Raw genomic sequence first — 15,542 nt, forward strand, 5'->3', positions numbered from 1 at the left:
TCCGCACCAGTGCAACATCAAACATTTAAATTTCGTCACGACAACCCAAGACATCTTAACTGTAGAACTCAGCAGTGAAAGGAGCAATAAATCTCATGTTATTGTTTTTTACAAAAATATCTTAAAGTTTACGTTGTTATTGAAATGTTTAAGATCACTTTTCAACTTCAAAAATGTACCTCGCGCAGTTGGGGTTGCAGATCGTATAAAATATTTGATTTAATAAACTGGATACAATAATTTTCGGACATAAACTATTTAGTATTGATACATTTTAATTGATGTAAAAAGGCGTGTAAGGCTATGAAAATACCTCGGACACGAATAAAAATAACTTACACGGTACAGTGCCTCTGGAAATGCTTCACCTCCAACAATAATTAAACACGTATTCATTTGCGTTTGTTACAATATTTACACAGATTAATGTACAGATGATTAATGACTGGAGATCAAACCATTCATTTTGTGTTCGCGATTGGCTTCCCAAAAGTCCTTTGCCGATACGAGTGAAGGCTGGGCGATTCTCTCTCGTTAGTTTTCCATCTTCTGAAACAAAACACAGCGAACACCGCCATTGCAATACCACAGTTTAAAGTATACACAGTAGTTTAGTATAAAGTATACAAGTTTAAAGTGTAGAGTCCACGGGCTGAGATTACTAATTTGTAAAGTGGATCCTAAATATTATGACGTTGGCCATATTTTTTTCCAACTTGATTTTTTGTTGAGTTAATTCAACTTGCATTTAAGGTGAGATCGGGCAAGTTCAAAGCAGATGTGCGGGACAATTTTTTTACACAGAGAGTGGTGGGTTCCTGGAATGTGCTGCCGGGGTGGTGGTGGAGGCAGATATGATAGAGGTGTTTAAAAGGCTCTTAGATAGGCACATGAATGTGCAGAGAATAGAGGGATGTGGACATCGTGTAGGCAGAAGGGAGTAGTTCAGGTAGGTGTTTAATTAGTTCGGCACGACATCGTGGGCTGACGGGCCTGTCCTTATGTTCTGATACAACTTAATCCCCAATTGTGCGTGTGACAGTGGCCAACACGTTCTGTATCCCTTGGCCTGAACTGTGATTTCACCCATCATTTTGCCCGGACCCAGATACCTTCAACGTGCAGATATACGTCGGTCGGTGAATGCGGTGGTAATTGACCGCCCTTCGCTACCCACACTGAACTCGAGGCGCGAGTTCATCTTTGAATCCCTCTACCTCGGAAAGAACGCCGATCCCGTCTCAGAGGAGGTAGTTTTAACGAAATGTCTTTGCTGTAGCAGCCTGCTGGCGTGTGCAGTGACCTGCTGAGTACTTCGAGAATGTTTTGTTTTAATTCCTACTGACCTTAAACACCAGCAGTAACGTATGAGGAGTTACAGGGGGCATTGGGGTTTGAAGGATGGGGGATAGTATCTTAAAAGGGAAATAGAAAGGTAGAACAGCACGCATTGGCTGTTTTCTTTCAATCCACAGAAGGCAAAGGGTACTAAGTAACACTCTCACTTGTCATAAATTGGGGTGTAAGCGACCCTGAGAGGTGGCGACACGGTGAGAGTGGAGGTTCTACACCACCAGACCTCATTTAAAAATAAGTGATCTCCCATTCGACCCAAAAGTGAGGCGAATTGACTTCTTTCCCTACAACGGGCGGCGAATCTTTGGAACTCTCTTCCTCAGTCTTTGAATGGTTTGAAGGCGGGGCAGATGGATACTTGATTGGAAGAGAAGTGGAAGGTTACCGGGGCAAGAGAAAAGCCAAGCTCAGTTATAGTCTGGTCAGTCACCATCTCGTTAAATGGTGGAGCCGGTTTGGAGGCCGAGCGGTCTCCTACTTCGCGTGTCGGTGTGTATGTCCGTTTGTGCCCGCCTTAGATCTTTCACGCTTCCTGATCCGACTGCCTCTCTGGTGTCGAATTCAACAGATAATCAGGCCAGAATTTCCCGGATTTATTTCCCAGGACTTCTCGGGTGATGGGTTTTAACGGTTCGATTGACCAGGTGAGGTTTGGAATTCCTTCCCTCGTTTTAACCAACAGGTTGTACAGGAGTTAATGAACTGACCCAATCCCCGGCGTCTCCGCTTTTCCTCAACCTCATCCCACCCCTGGACCCGAGAGCACCTCATTCACAGTCCTTACCTTCGCCTTGAATTAACTAAATCAGGGTGATTAAATGTTTCAACGAGCAGCTAACAACGCACATCACAGCTCTCCCGCATAAAGCCGAAACGGGCGGACAAAACCAACCCCTTTAGTAATTCGTCTTAAAATAGTCATTTTTCTGTCTTCCAACATTGAATTGTGAAATTTATCATTGGAAACTGGTTCCCTCTGAATTGAATATGTTGACCAGTTAACTCAGGGGCTGGTGGAAACTGAAATTAAATCAAATTCCGTTCTTGACACCCGGAGAGTAAGGTTTGATATCAGTTTGGGGGTGGGGTTCTGTAATTCCAGAGGCTGTTTCTCGGCGTTGTCAAACACTTTCTTACTTTGTTCAAATGTGGGGTTGTTGTTGGGTCGTGAGGCAAGTACCATTTGTCCAGTTGGTTCAATAGAAAAATAAATAAAGACCCTATGCGCGGCGGGGAGGCTGACGTGTTTACAGCCAGCGTTCGATCGCACTGCTGATCGGAACAGGTGGGAGTGGAGTCACTTTGGAATAAAGTGCCACCGATGTCCTTTCGAAAACCCTCCCAAATAAATGAATCAAGGTTATGATGAAGGCTTGAATTAAATTGTGGATTCGCATTGAAAACAGTAAGACTTCACAAAGGGTTTTGCTCCGCGCCGTTTAAAATAAAACATGAATCTGATCATTTTAGTCCAACTTCAGAACACTGGAAATTTCTCGCGTGTTTGGAAAATGAGCCCTCCACCAAAGGCAAACGGCAGGAAGGGAATTCCTTCGAACAAACTAATCAAAGGGGGTTCAGATGAATGTACTTTGGATTTGGATTCCAGTTCAAGAAAACGAGGATGGAAGTTCTGCTTTTCCTGCTAATTTTTATCTCCTTTTCATTTAACGTAAATCCACAAACAAGAACGTTTCAGGCGGCGGGGATTGCTCAAGAATAGGTTGAAGTGTCTTACCTGAACGCCCAAGGCTCCTTCAATAATGACGGTTGCTGAGTTGGATAATTTTGTTTGCAAAGTTCGCTTCCTGTTGCAAACGGTCATAATTTATGTTTAACAAGTTGTGCGAGGGCGAGAGGAGAGCGGAGATCACAGGCAGAACGGGGGCTTGTCCTGTCCTTGGGTAGAGGGGCGGCGAGGTGGGGCTCATGATGCTGTCTATTGAGAAGGTAGAGAGCGGAGAGGCAGCTTCCACCTTGACTGTCGGACGAGCTGGAGAAGAGGGGCCCAGGGGTGGCGGCAAAGGTTTCCCGGTCAACTCACTCCCTTGGATAAGGGCGGAAAGCGAGGGGAAGACGCCGGTGGGATTCGTGATTGGACAATGGTGATGGAAGGCCAGAGTAGGGTACCCGGTGTTGGGAATCTGAAGGCCGTAACCATAAGGTCCGTAGCCGAATCCTGGGATGAGGCTGCCGTGCTCCCTCAGTACCCCGATCTGCTGCTGCCTCTTGAACCTCTTCCTCCTTCTGAGGAAGCTCCCGTTGTCGAACATGTCGGCCGAGTTGGGGTCCAGGGTCCAGTAGTTGCCCTTGCCCGGGTTCCCCGGCTCTCGGGGCATCTTGACGAAGCAGTCGTTGAGGGAGAGGTTGTGCCGGATGGAGTTCTGCCAAGCGGGGAACTTGTCCCTGTAGTAGGGGAACCTGTTGCTGATGAACTCGCAGATCTCGCTGAGGGTCAGACGCTTCTTGGGGCTCTGTAGGATTGCCATAGTGATTAGGGCGATGTAGGAGTATGGGGGCTTCACCAGCGGGTTCCTGCTCGATGCCTTCACCTCCTGCACGCCCGCAGCTGCCGAGGACGAGCTCCGAGCCCCCTCCGAGTCCCTGTCTCCGGGACCCTCCTGTCTCTCGTTGCCCACCACGTCGATGTCTGTCTCTCGCAACCCGAACGACCTCTCAGTCATTTCTGACGCCAGAGTCATCGCCAGTTGGACAACCGGTCGTCTGCACGTCTCCGGGGCCGCCGCTACATGGAACAAAACTCCAAGCAAGAAGAAAGAAAGAAAAAAGAAACGAGATAAAACTTTTTTAAAGGACACACAGACACATCCAGGGAGGGAGAGAGCCAGGCACAGATCCAGCCTCGGAAGCTGCCCTCAGCCCAGCCCAAGGTGAGAAAGCATCGGCAGCAACTCCGTTGTCCTCGCAGTTTGCCTTCCTTCCTCGGGGTAACAGGCCAGCGGGCTGTGAAAACAACCCGCCTCCCACTTTAAATGCCCCAGATCTCCGCACCGACAGGGTGGCTGACGTCAGCCAGGAATGCGGAGACTCGGGAGCCTCTCAGCACCAGAGACTGGGCAACAAATCACACGCCGCTTCCCGACCTCACTGGCAACTCCGCACATCGCCCCGACACCCGCGCCCGATGGCACCTCGCCCCGTTACTCCCCTTCCGCCGAAAACTACCAGCGACAACGGACTAGGATTCATTCAGTCTCGATTTCAGATCCCCCAGACTATTTTAAAGTTAACTTCATTTGTCCATTAACTCTGATCGAACAATATTTTATACTCCTCGAACAATCTCCAGTTAAATATAAACAGCTGCATACTTTTTGTCTAAAACGACAGCTCGATTTTTGTCGTTTCTTTACCCACGTTCCTTTTCCGGCAAAAAATCGCCACGATTGCAAACTTATCAAGAACACAATCACCAAACCCTGGAGACTTTGCCACACTTTGAACCAGCCGTACCAAACTCGTTTCAAGTTTGCTTGAATCAATTTCTAAAGTGATGTCGAAACCTCTCTTTAAAAGGTAGCTATTATCTTTAAAAATAAATCCAACGGATAAAAGAGCTTGCGTCTGGGTAGTAAGCAAAATAGTTAAAGACAAAAACACTTGTAATATTCCCAACACTTAATTGAGAAATCCGGCCAGTATATCGGTACCATGAACACTCCTCGTTATTTCTTTTTTTTTGAACTATTTATTTATTTTTGTAATTTATAGTAATTTTACGTCTGTGCACTGTACCGCTGCCGCAAGACAACAAAGTTCACGTCAGCTAAGTCAGTGATAATACATCTAATCCTGATGTATCAAATACTCAGTTTTCTTAATAACTGGAAATGTGTAATACTTGACACAATCATCCCTTATTACATATAACCTCCCGACACACAGTCTGGACAGACAGACACAGACAACAGACAGTGATTTACACTCGTGGTGAAATTAGTTCTGGCCCCGGAGGTTTAGAATATGTAACGAACGAGACAGAAGCTACTGGGACTAAGTGTTGGAAGAAAGAACATGCGTTGGGAGATTGTTGTAAAGTCTTGGCTTGAGTCGGGATCTCACCGGCAGCTGTGAACTGCCTCTGCCTGCTCTCTGCCACTGAAGACACAGGTTTGGTTTATTGGGATCGGACTCCCTGAAGGTTCTAACAGCGTCGCAGTAGGAATTTCAGGCTGGGAGCGGTTGGGTGAATTTGGATTAATTTAATTACTGCTTCCTTTCTACGTCGGGTCAAAAAAGCGGCGACCACCCTCCATACTTAAATATACAATAGCTTGCTCGGAGAACGTGCGGGTGAGGATATGGGCCATATTGTTGGCAGTGGTGTGAATCTGTGCACTGCCAGTGAATCTAAAACGATCGCCTGATATTCCTTTCATTGCTGTTGTAGTGAAAGTCGTTTTTGTTGAAACGAATACACCTGTTTAACAGTCAGGGTTATTTGTGGCATTGATTTTGGCGGCGTTACCAGTTTTAATTTCACTCGGCTATATTTATTTCCCTGATTCATTTACCTGTCTTCCCCCGTCAGACCAAGATTTGCCAGCACTCGCCACTCGAATTTCTGTCTGTTTATAAATACACATTCAGCGACCTTGCTTTGATGGTCGGGGTCCTATCCAAATATCGCTGGTTGCAATTTGTCGCTTGCTTTAAGTCTGAATTGTTAGTTACCGATTGCAATCAGGGGTATTATTAATTATCGGGCGTATTTCTAAATATTTAGCCCCACAAGCTCGTCAGAGTAAGTAAGCAGATCCAAAAAAAGCTTAAGTAACGAAAAGCCCAATTATGGAAATATTCAGGGACCGGTCGCGGGTCTGAGTAACACACGTAGTATAATGTCCAAATCAAAGTGAATGAATTCAGGAACCCCGTGAACCTTTGAGTCAACTATTGAGGAAATAATTATTTTGGACGATATGTATAACCTCAATTGTTTAATACATTTCTCTACAGTATTTTTCTATATATTAAACGTATAGTACAGACATTGTCCATTGATTCCCACCGGTCGATGTCTGTGCTTGTGCTCCGCACTCACTTCCACCCTCCCCTATCCGTCCGAGCTGACGGAGTAAACTTCTTCAATGCATCTCACAATTTACTTCAGAGGTAATGAGATCCAAATTCCCTCCAATCTCCAGACAAAGACAGTTCTTGAATTTCCTCCTGGGTTTATTACTTGCACTTGTGGGGTTTCGTTAAGATTCACAACTGGGAATATCTTCCACGTGTCTACACTGTTCAATGTTGTCACAGTCAGGTCAGCGTTCTCTACTTCACCTCTTTCTTATGTCTCTCATCTTTTGTTGGTTCATCTTATTTTCTACATCCCCTCTCTCTCCTATAAACTGGTAACTTGGTTTATTATTGTCACATGTACGGAGGTACAGTGAAAAACTTTGTTTTGCATGCCATCCATACAGATCGTTTCATCACATCAGGGCATCGAGGTAGTACAAGGAAAAACAATAACAGAATGCAGACTGTAGTGTTACAGTTACAGAGAAAGTGCAGTGCAGGCAGGCAATAAGGTGCAAGGCCATGACGAGGTAGATTGTGAGGTCAAGAGTCCTGTGTATTTTCCACAATTAAATAAAACCTTGGTATTTTGTTTGTGTGGAAAGTGATGTATTCTAGTCAAACTTTGCAAATACTCAATGGTTTGCTGCCTGGGTAACTAAATGTTCCCTGTGAGAACCCCAAATGGGGAGAGTACTGCAGTAGAAGAACTGCAGATCATTGTTACACTAAAGGAAGCTATTTAGTCCATTTTACCTGTGTCAGTAAGCATAGGGGACAGGTTTAAGCCTCACAAGAAAGCAATACCCTGACTGCCAACCAAATAGACATTTCTATAAGGAAAGTTGCAACATGGATAATGTATCAGAATTATCTTCTGCAACATAACGGTACGATCTACTTTTAATTCAAAGTCATTTAATTAAAATTAAGGAACCACTGAACACCACAGAGGATCAGTCACCACATTGCCCATGCTTTTCAGGAACAATCTCAAGCTCATCTCACAGCCTACTACATCTGTAATGACTGTACAATCATCCATTTGAAGATATACAGCCTCTGGCTAAACCACTCCATGTTACAAAATATACTGTAATCCAATAACCTTATCCAGATGTGGAGAGCCAGTCTCGCTAGCCCGAAGCACTCAGCTGTCCGGTGGAGATGGCAGAGTTCTGGTACAGTTACTCTGGCACAGTGAGGGAGACCCCATCCCAAAATCACCCCGACAGCTTTCACTGTCAGCTAAGACCTGCATCTAGTTTAGCCAGTTGCAAAGACTGTGTGGAATTTTAATAATCTTTTAATGTTTTACATTTTAAAAGTTATTACAAATGCAAGTAACTTAAAGATAAATAAAAAAAAGTTTTTAAATATAAAAAATAAAATTAACTAAGATACCTAAAACCAATTACAATTAAAAACACTAAATTAAAAATAACACAGAGTGTTAACTTCCCTTCCCAGTGCCTCCCGATCCTTTGCCTCACAATCCCCACTGATATCAAAGGGATTCTGTGTCTGACCTTTACTGATGTGGGATCCAAGAGGTGGTTCCCTAGTGTCAACCTGGAGAACCTCAGCAAGGATGGGATGAGCTCCTCCACTGGAAGTCCAGGTCTCGCTCCCATTTAACTGGCTAAATCATGGCTGTTCCTTGTGGAAACAACAGCCATTGGATGCTGATCATTCCTCTTGGAACCAGTAAGATTCTGCCCATTATCCTGTCTTGTTTACATGGTGGAAGCTTGCTGTGTATGAATTGACAGCCAGATTCCTTACGATTACTCCACTCCCAGCAGTATTACATTGGCAATAAAAGTGTTTTGGAGTAAATAACTGTTAGTCTTCCATTCTTTTCATTGAAGTTGATTGTGAGACATGAGTGAGGGTTCATTAGGTAGCAGAGCTCCCACCTTTTACTCACTGTTGTCCTGGTTGTTAAAACAATCCTCCTGCCTCAGTAACTTTTCCACAGTGGCAATTTCTGGCATCTTCAGACTTCCAGGGATGCAACAGCTGGCCAGCACTTCCACAAAGTGACTGCATTTGGACACTTTCCTAATGTTTCCTCATAAATACTGTCAGAACCCCTGACAGTCTGTCTCACAGACCACTGGATACTGATTAGGCAAGTGCATGGGCTCCGTGGCACACTAATGCTTAACACACTCAGCTCAGATTTCTCTCTGTGCCATAAGAGATTCCAATCAGGACCTAGAGCAAGTAAGGGATCTGTTGTTCAAGTTCAATCATAATCTTTCAGCTAGCAAGGAACCCTATCTACCAAGTTGGCACTCTGGGAATCTACATGTTGCTCATGATGTTGCTCTGCAGATTGTTTGCAGTCTCCCAGAGACTGGATCTGGGAGATTGCAAACAAAATTAAACCTCAAAATCCTTCATTTTGTTCCCCTAAATAAGTGGGTGAAGTGACACTGAATGTTTCTCCATATGTAGAAAGTATCACTTCATATTTTATTGCACTTACATTCTTTGAGTGAATGCAAAGCAGTTTTGGCTTCTTATCAACATAAACTGTGTGGTTATAATCCCTAAATAAATTAAGCAAGCAGCGTGAGACCATCTTTGGAAGAGATGCTGTGGAAACACAATTTGAATTTTTATGGCAGCTTTACTGTAGAAAAATGTCCCAAGGTGCTTCACAGAGGCACGGGGAAAGCAGACACAGCCAAATAAATTATTAAGAGAAATGGCGAAAGGGCTGTGTTTGTAAAGAGAATCTTAAAGGAGAAGAGGGAGGTGAGGAGACAAAAGGATTTTCAATCTTCAAACCAGTTCCACAGGACCTAATTAAACTTGGAAACTTATTCTTAATTTTCTCTCTGAACCCTTTCTCAATCACTTCTTGACTATTTCAGAAGTTAACTGGGAAATTGTGACTGTACCAGGAGAAGGATGAATATGAACTTAATATGAACTCTTTCTATGAGGAAATAAGTCGCAAACTTTCACCCTCCTGAATAACACACTAAAACATGACATATGATCTGTAACCCAGGTGCTGCTGGATGAATTATATTATGGAGATAACTCTCTGTTACTTTAAAGTGTTATTATCTCTATTAAATTAAATATTAAGTAATTATTTCAAATCTGTTTAACGAAGAAGAAAGCAGACAAGTTACTTGTGTGTAAAGGAACAAAGCAAAGCTACATAGTGGATATAACTGGGAAAATGGTAAAGGAAAAAATAACAGGACTTAAAATACATAAATTTCCAGGATGTTATTATTCCACCCCAGAGATTTAAAAAATAGCTTGGCATATGTAAGGTGTTCTAGTTATAATTTTCCAAAGATCTTCAATTTCAAAAGTAATTTTTAATGAAAGGTCACTGGCCTGCATGATTAACTCTATTTCTCTCTTCACAGATGCTCCCTTGCCAGCTAATTGTTTCCAACACCTTCAGATTTTTATTTTGAAGTCAGAAGTGTCCCTGCATTATCTAAGAGAAGGGGGCAAGGATCTGCCAATTTCATTCATTCTGAGGAAGTTGCTGGAATTCATAACAATTTGTGAATGATAATTATTTCTGAATTATTATACATTATTGAAAATTTTTAGATATGTAGGAAGTAGGAGAGAGATTAGAGACATAGATAATCTACACCGAACAGTGGAATATACTAAATACTGCTCCCTTATGATTTGTGCTGTGGTCTCAGATTCTCACTGTATATACCAGCCACCACTGAAGAAAAAGAAAGAAAATGGAAGTTTGCAGATGATGCTAAATATGGAGTCATGTTGAGTTGCATCATTGAACACTGGGAGAAACAAAGGGATGCTGAATAACCAAGGATAAGAACGTGGCCTCATACATTACTGGGCAGAAATTTGAGTTCATCTACATTAGATCCAACAAAGATGTCATAATTCTTTCTAAATGGCGAGAAAGTAGAAACTAATATTAGCAAATCCATCAGATTTTACTCTGTGGAGATTACTTTGCATTCTTTATCAAACCTTATTATTACAGTGGTGTAACAGAACACCCTGGGCACCCTTTCCTCACACATGAAACAAATAACTCCATAACTCGTGGTGCATTACTGCATTCAGTGTGTGGAATGCTGTGTTTGTCCAACACATTGCATCATTTTCCATGAGTAATAGAGCTTTGAAAGGTAGTGGGGGTAAAGTACGCAAGACTGCATGCACAGTGAAGCTGGATGGGAACAATAATCAGAGGTAACCTGCCAGTTTTTAGCACCCTTCATTTCCAAGTCTCTAATATTAATAACTGGAAAACCAGCTACATCATGAATTTTGCACACTAACCCCCCACATCTGATTCTGTTGTCATTGAACAATAACCTAACAAAAGATGGAAGCTTAGGATATTTACTCTCAAATGTCCTGTTTTTCAATAAAAACTTTTTCTCCCATCAATTGACCTAATTATAACGTTGAACTAGCATCAGAACATTCTGCAGCTCCTTCTGTTCCTGGTTTATGTTGTTTACCAGTGATTATTGGTTGCATCATGGTCTGGTACGGCAATTCAAATGCACAGGAATGCAAGAAGTTGCGGAGAGTAGTGGACTCAGCCCAATGCATCACGGACACATCCCTCCCCACCACTACAGGAGGCGCTGCTTCGAGGAGGCAACATCCATCATCAAAAATCCCCACCATCCAGGCCACGCCATCTTCTCGCAGCTACCATCGGGCAGGAGGTACAGAAGCCTGAAGTCCCACACCACCAGGTTCAGGAAACAGCTACTTCCCTTCAACTATTCGGTTCTTGAACCAACCAGCAAAACCCTAATCACTACAGTTTAGCAACATTGTGACCACTTTGACCACTTTGCACTAAAATGGATTTTGTTTTTGTTCTAATTGTGTTTTCTTATAAAAATTGTGTATAATTTATGTTTATTTTATGCTTTTCTTGTGAATGCTGCTTACATGATGCTGTGTGCCTGTGATGCTGCTGCAAGTAAGTTTTTCATTGGACCTGTGTACACATGGACTTGTGCATCTGACAATAAACTCGACAGTGAACTCAACTTTGACTTTGTTAATTCCATTAAGCAAGAAAAGTTGAGATGCAGGGGTATGACTGCTGGTAATTAGTGCATTAACCATGGTAGTTAGAGGCTTGGAAGCAGAAGTCAGTGGGACAGGGAGCTTGACTCAGTTGGTCATCCTTCAGCCTTGGTCACTAGGTTGTGAGTTTCAAGTTCTGTTGCAGAACATTATCCAGACAGACCATTTAATGCAGTGCAAAAGGAGTGCTATACTGTTGGAGGAACTGTTGTTTGGAGGAGATGTCAGACTAAGTGAATTGGCTCTGTTTAATATAAAAGGTTCCAGCGTACAATTTGGAAAAAGTATAAGATTTTGTCCTGTTATCCGGGCCAACCTTCTTCCTTAGTCTATTCCCCCCAAAATAAGACAAAGTTGTGGTATGCTTTATTTACTGATTGTGGCATCTTATGTTCTGCTCTGGCTTCTGAGTTATGAAAATCCAAGAGGAAGAGGCACAATTATACTGGTTACAGATCCTATGATCACCACTGCATATAATTAGACAATGCAGACTTTCAGTGAAGAAGTGGCAATTAGCTATCAAGTCTAACAAAGAGTAACGTTACCAGTCTAGTTAATCCTGAGAAGGTGAGTTCTATTCTCAGCATGAGAATATGAGAATAACCTATTCAGTTAAAATTCTGAAAATATAAAGCTGATATCAATAAAGTAAGGCAACTCACCAGTACTTTCTATGGGCATCTTGGGATGGATTAGAAATTTCAACCTTGCCAATGTAAATCCTCAGAACTGTTTTTATAAACAGAAGACTTGTGTTTTGTGAAGACTGCGTTTAATTTCTTCATTCATGAGATGGGGACATCACTGGCAATACTGATATTTATTGTCCATCCGTCATTGCCCCCAGGCTGAAGAGGTAGTTAAGAGTCAACCATATTGGTGGGTCTGAAGTCACATATAGTCCAGACTGGGTAAACACAGCAGATAGCCTTCCCTGGCAAGAACCAACTGGGTTTATACACCGATGCAGCAGCTTATTTGTTGTAGTTACTGAGACGAGGAAATGTTGAACTTGAACACGATAGGTTCTCCAGTGACTCAGTTGCTATGTGCTCCTATCAAACGGACAAGGAAGATCTCAGATTCTGTCCATGGTCTATGCTGCTTTTATAGAACTGGAGGTTAGGTCGCTGTGATTAGATCCAGTCCTCCGCAGCTAAGAAGACAACATAAAGAATACTCATTGTTGATCTGCTGCCTTTATCACTGTCCTTTCCAATGGAGATATGGGTGGGTGTGGAATTGGGCTTGGATGGGTGCCATAGTGAATAAATAGCCAGCTCAAATTAGTACGGTTCCCTGGAACTTTAATCTGATATGGATTGGATTCAACAAGACAAAAAGGGCAGAATGGGTAAACAAAAAGGGATTAGAGAACATCTGCAACAATTAGAAATTGTATTTAGCGGGATTTATGGACATTGCAAACAGAGTAAGTTAACCATGTTGATGATACGGCATTTGAGATGGTGAAGGTATAAAACAGTTTTATTCTCCTGCAATGGTTTACATGATGGAAAATAATCCATTTTCCTTCCTAGATGCCAAACAAATTGGAAATCAAGTTGAAAATAATAATAATTGCCATTGAACACTGAATAATCATAAAACAAAACCAAAATGCAGATGGAAGACATCCAGTAGCATTGAAGGAAATGAAAGAAGACTGGGAGGAGTTGTGAATGAAGTGTTTCACAGCTCATTACAAGCAGGACTAGCAACCAATGACTGGAAAAACAACTAATCCTGTTCCAGATTTTGGAAAGAAGGTCAAAAGCACGATCTTAAAAATTCCAGGACTGTTAGCTTAACCTCTGCAGCAGGAAAAACATTGGAGTCCATTTTAAAGAAAACAATTTGTACTTAACGACAGTAAAAGCAATAATTGCAAACTAGTGTGGGTTTATGGAAAACAGTCCATGCCTTACAAACTTAACAGACTTTTTTCTACTTCATAGAATTCTTAGAGAAAGTAGTAGAATTGTGTACGAAAGTGAAAGAGTGGTATTTAATAACTTGATTTTCAGAAAGTGTTTGATAAAGCCACTCACAAGGGACAAGTGAAACCCCAAGGATGAAATAGTTGGTGTTTATTGGGAAATGGTTTATCTGAACCAAAGGGAACTTGTTGCCAGTTAACTGCTTTCCATCATTGTGCCTCATTTAATTGCTGCCAGTCACTTAATGTCAATCATTTGGTAACAACTAATCAGCCAATCGTTGCCAGTCAATGGGAAAAAAACTGCAGATGCTGAAACCGGAAATAAAAACAGAACATCTTGGAAAAACTCAGCAGGTCAGGCAGCATCTGTGGAGAGAGAAACAATAATGCTTGCAGTCATAAATAAAATGCTGGAGGAACTTAGTAGGTCAGGTAGCATCTATGAAGGAAAATGGACAATCAACATTTTGAGTCAGGACTCTTCATCTAGTCTGAAGGTAGAGGGGAGATAGCCAATATAAAGAGGTGAGGGGAAGGGGTGGAGCAAGACCTGGCAAGTGATAGGTTGCCTCCCCTCCCCTATCTCCCCTCTTTCTTTCAGTCCAGATGAAGGGTCTCAACCCGAAGTGCCGACTGTCCATTTCCCTCCACAGATGCTGCCTGACCCACTGAGTTCTTCCAGCATTTTGTTTGTTGCTCCAGATCCAGCATCTGCAGTGTCTGTGTCTCCATGTTTTCAGTCAGTTGCTGTTAAACAATTGTCACCAATTACCTGTGACAGACACCTAGCCAGAGCTACACCATTACCACGGACCTTTTTATCTCCAACCCTCCTCGCTCCTGTCCCCAACAGTGCTGGGTAAGTTAGTAAGGTGGCTGACCCATCCTTCACCAGGACTGATCCAAGATGGGACACAAGGGAGAACGTTGTTGCCGTTATTGCAGGGACAGGAGTCAAGTTCAAGTCGAGTATATTGTCATATGCACAAGTGCGCTGAGGCACAGGTGCAATGAAAAACTTGCTTGCATCAGCATAACAGGAACGTAGATTCAAACAACAACACACAGAACATAAATTATACATAAATTGTATATAAAATGTCCAAGACAGTGAGGAAAAAGATTATGTAAAACAAGACATTAGTGCAAAAGCACAATTAGGAACAAGTCCATGGTAGTGCAAGAGGTGGCCCATAGTGTTCCATTGCTGGGGTCAGATTACTGTTGTGTAGGTTGGTTCAAGGAAGACAAGTTTGGGCAGGACTGGGGTGGGGGTGGGAGAGAAGGGCATAGTATTTGGCACTGGTTCCTCCACCCGATCAGGGTGTTATAGTGGAGATCTCAGGCCATAGTGTCTTGTACATTATGCTCCAATGTTGTCAGCTTATAGCCATCCCAGGAGATGCAATCGGAAATCTGCTACCAATTATTTACTACAATAGTTGTGCAGAAACGTTGCTGTTCATTTGCTGCAACTGTTTAAGATTAAAATAATGCCCAATTTTGATAGCGGTTTTTGATTATGTGCTATGGATGGAAAGAGACCAAATTTTACCATATTGTATTAATATATAGTGCATTATAAAATAAACCAGAGGATAGAGGAAATCTTTGGCAGGTCAGCACATACAGTTCAGGTTTCGGAGCAATCTCTTCAGTCAATTTAAAAGCTAAATACTGCAGATGTTGCAAATCTGAAACAAAATAGAAAGTGCTAGAAATGGTCATTATCAGGAGGGGGAAACCATATTGGCCCAAAATATTAACTCTGTTCCTTTCTCCACAGATGTTGTTTGACCTGCTGAGTGTTTCCAGCATTTTCTGTTTTATTTCTTCTGTTAACGTTCTCCCTCTTCTGCAGGGTTTCAGAGGTGTTCATTGTACAGCGCCCTTACTGAAGGAGAGCACCCCACATCACTTCACACTTCACTAAGTAAGAGGCAACAGGCCAAACAGTGTCAGATTTGGGACTTGGGCAACTTCTTAAGGGAAGAGAGGGAGGTGAGAAGTCCTGGGGAGGGAAATGCAGAGACAACATGAATGTAAGAAAGAGGAACTAGAATTGGCCATATTAACCTTCAAAATTGGCCCCCCCATTCAATAAGATTGTAGCTGA

At 42.5% G+C, this 15,542-nt stretch overlaps 1 protein-coding gene across 6 annotated transcripts in view; it reads right to left on the reverse strand.

Annotated features, from left to right (window-relative positions):
• Nucleotides 1–283: 283 nt before the first annotated feature.
• The window catches only part of LOC127584899 (forkhead box protein D2-like), a 145,574-nt gene continuing 130,315 nt past the window's right edge, over nucleotides 284–15,542 (reverse strand). For 4 of the 6 annotated variants that reach the window (XM_052041877.1, XM_052041879.1, XM_052041875.1 and 1 more), the window contains exons 2-3: nucleotides 3,095–4,117; nucleotides 284–549 (exon numbers count right to left, since the gene is read on the reverse strand). In XM_052041877.1, coding sequence (XP_051897837.1) covers nucleotides 3,114–4,058 — 945 coding nt within the window. In that variant the 5' untranslated portion in view covers nucleotides 4,059–4,117 and the 3' untranslated portion in view covers nucleotides 284–549; nucleotides 3,095–3,113. The remainder of the gene's footprint in view (nucleotides 550–3,094; nucleotides 4,118–15,542) is intronic. The other 2 variants (XM_052041880.1, XM_052041881.1) reach the window with 1 other exon arrangement.

This window comes from Pristis pectinata, chromosome 31 (genome assembly GCF_009764475.1).
Source record: "Pristis pectinata isolate sPriPec2 chromosome 31, sPriPec2.1.pri, whole genome shotgun sequence".
NCBI lineage: Eukaryota > Metazoa > Chordata > Chondrichthyes > Rhinopristiformes > Pristidae > Pristis > Pristis pectinata.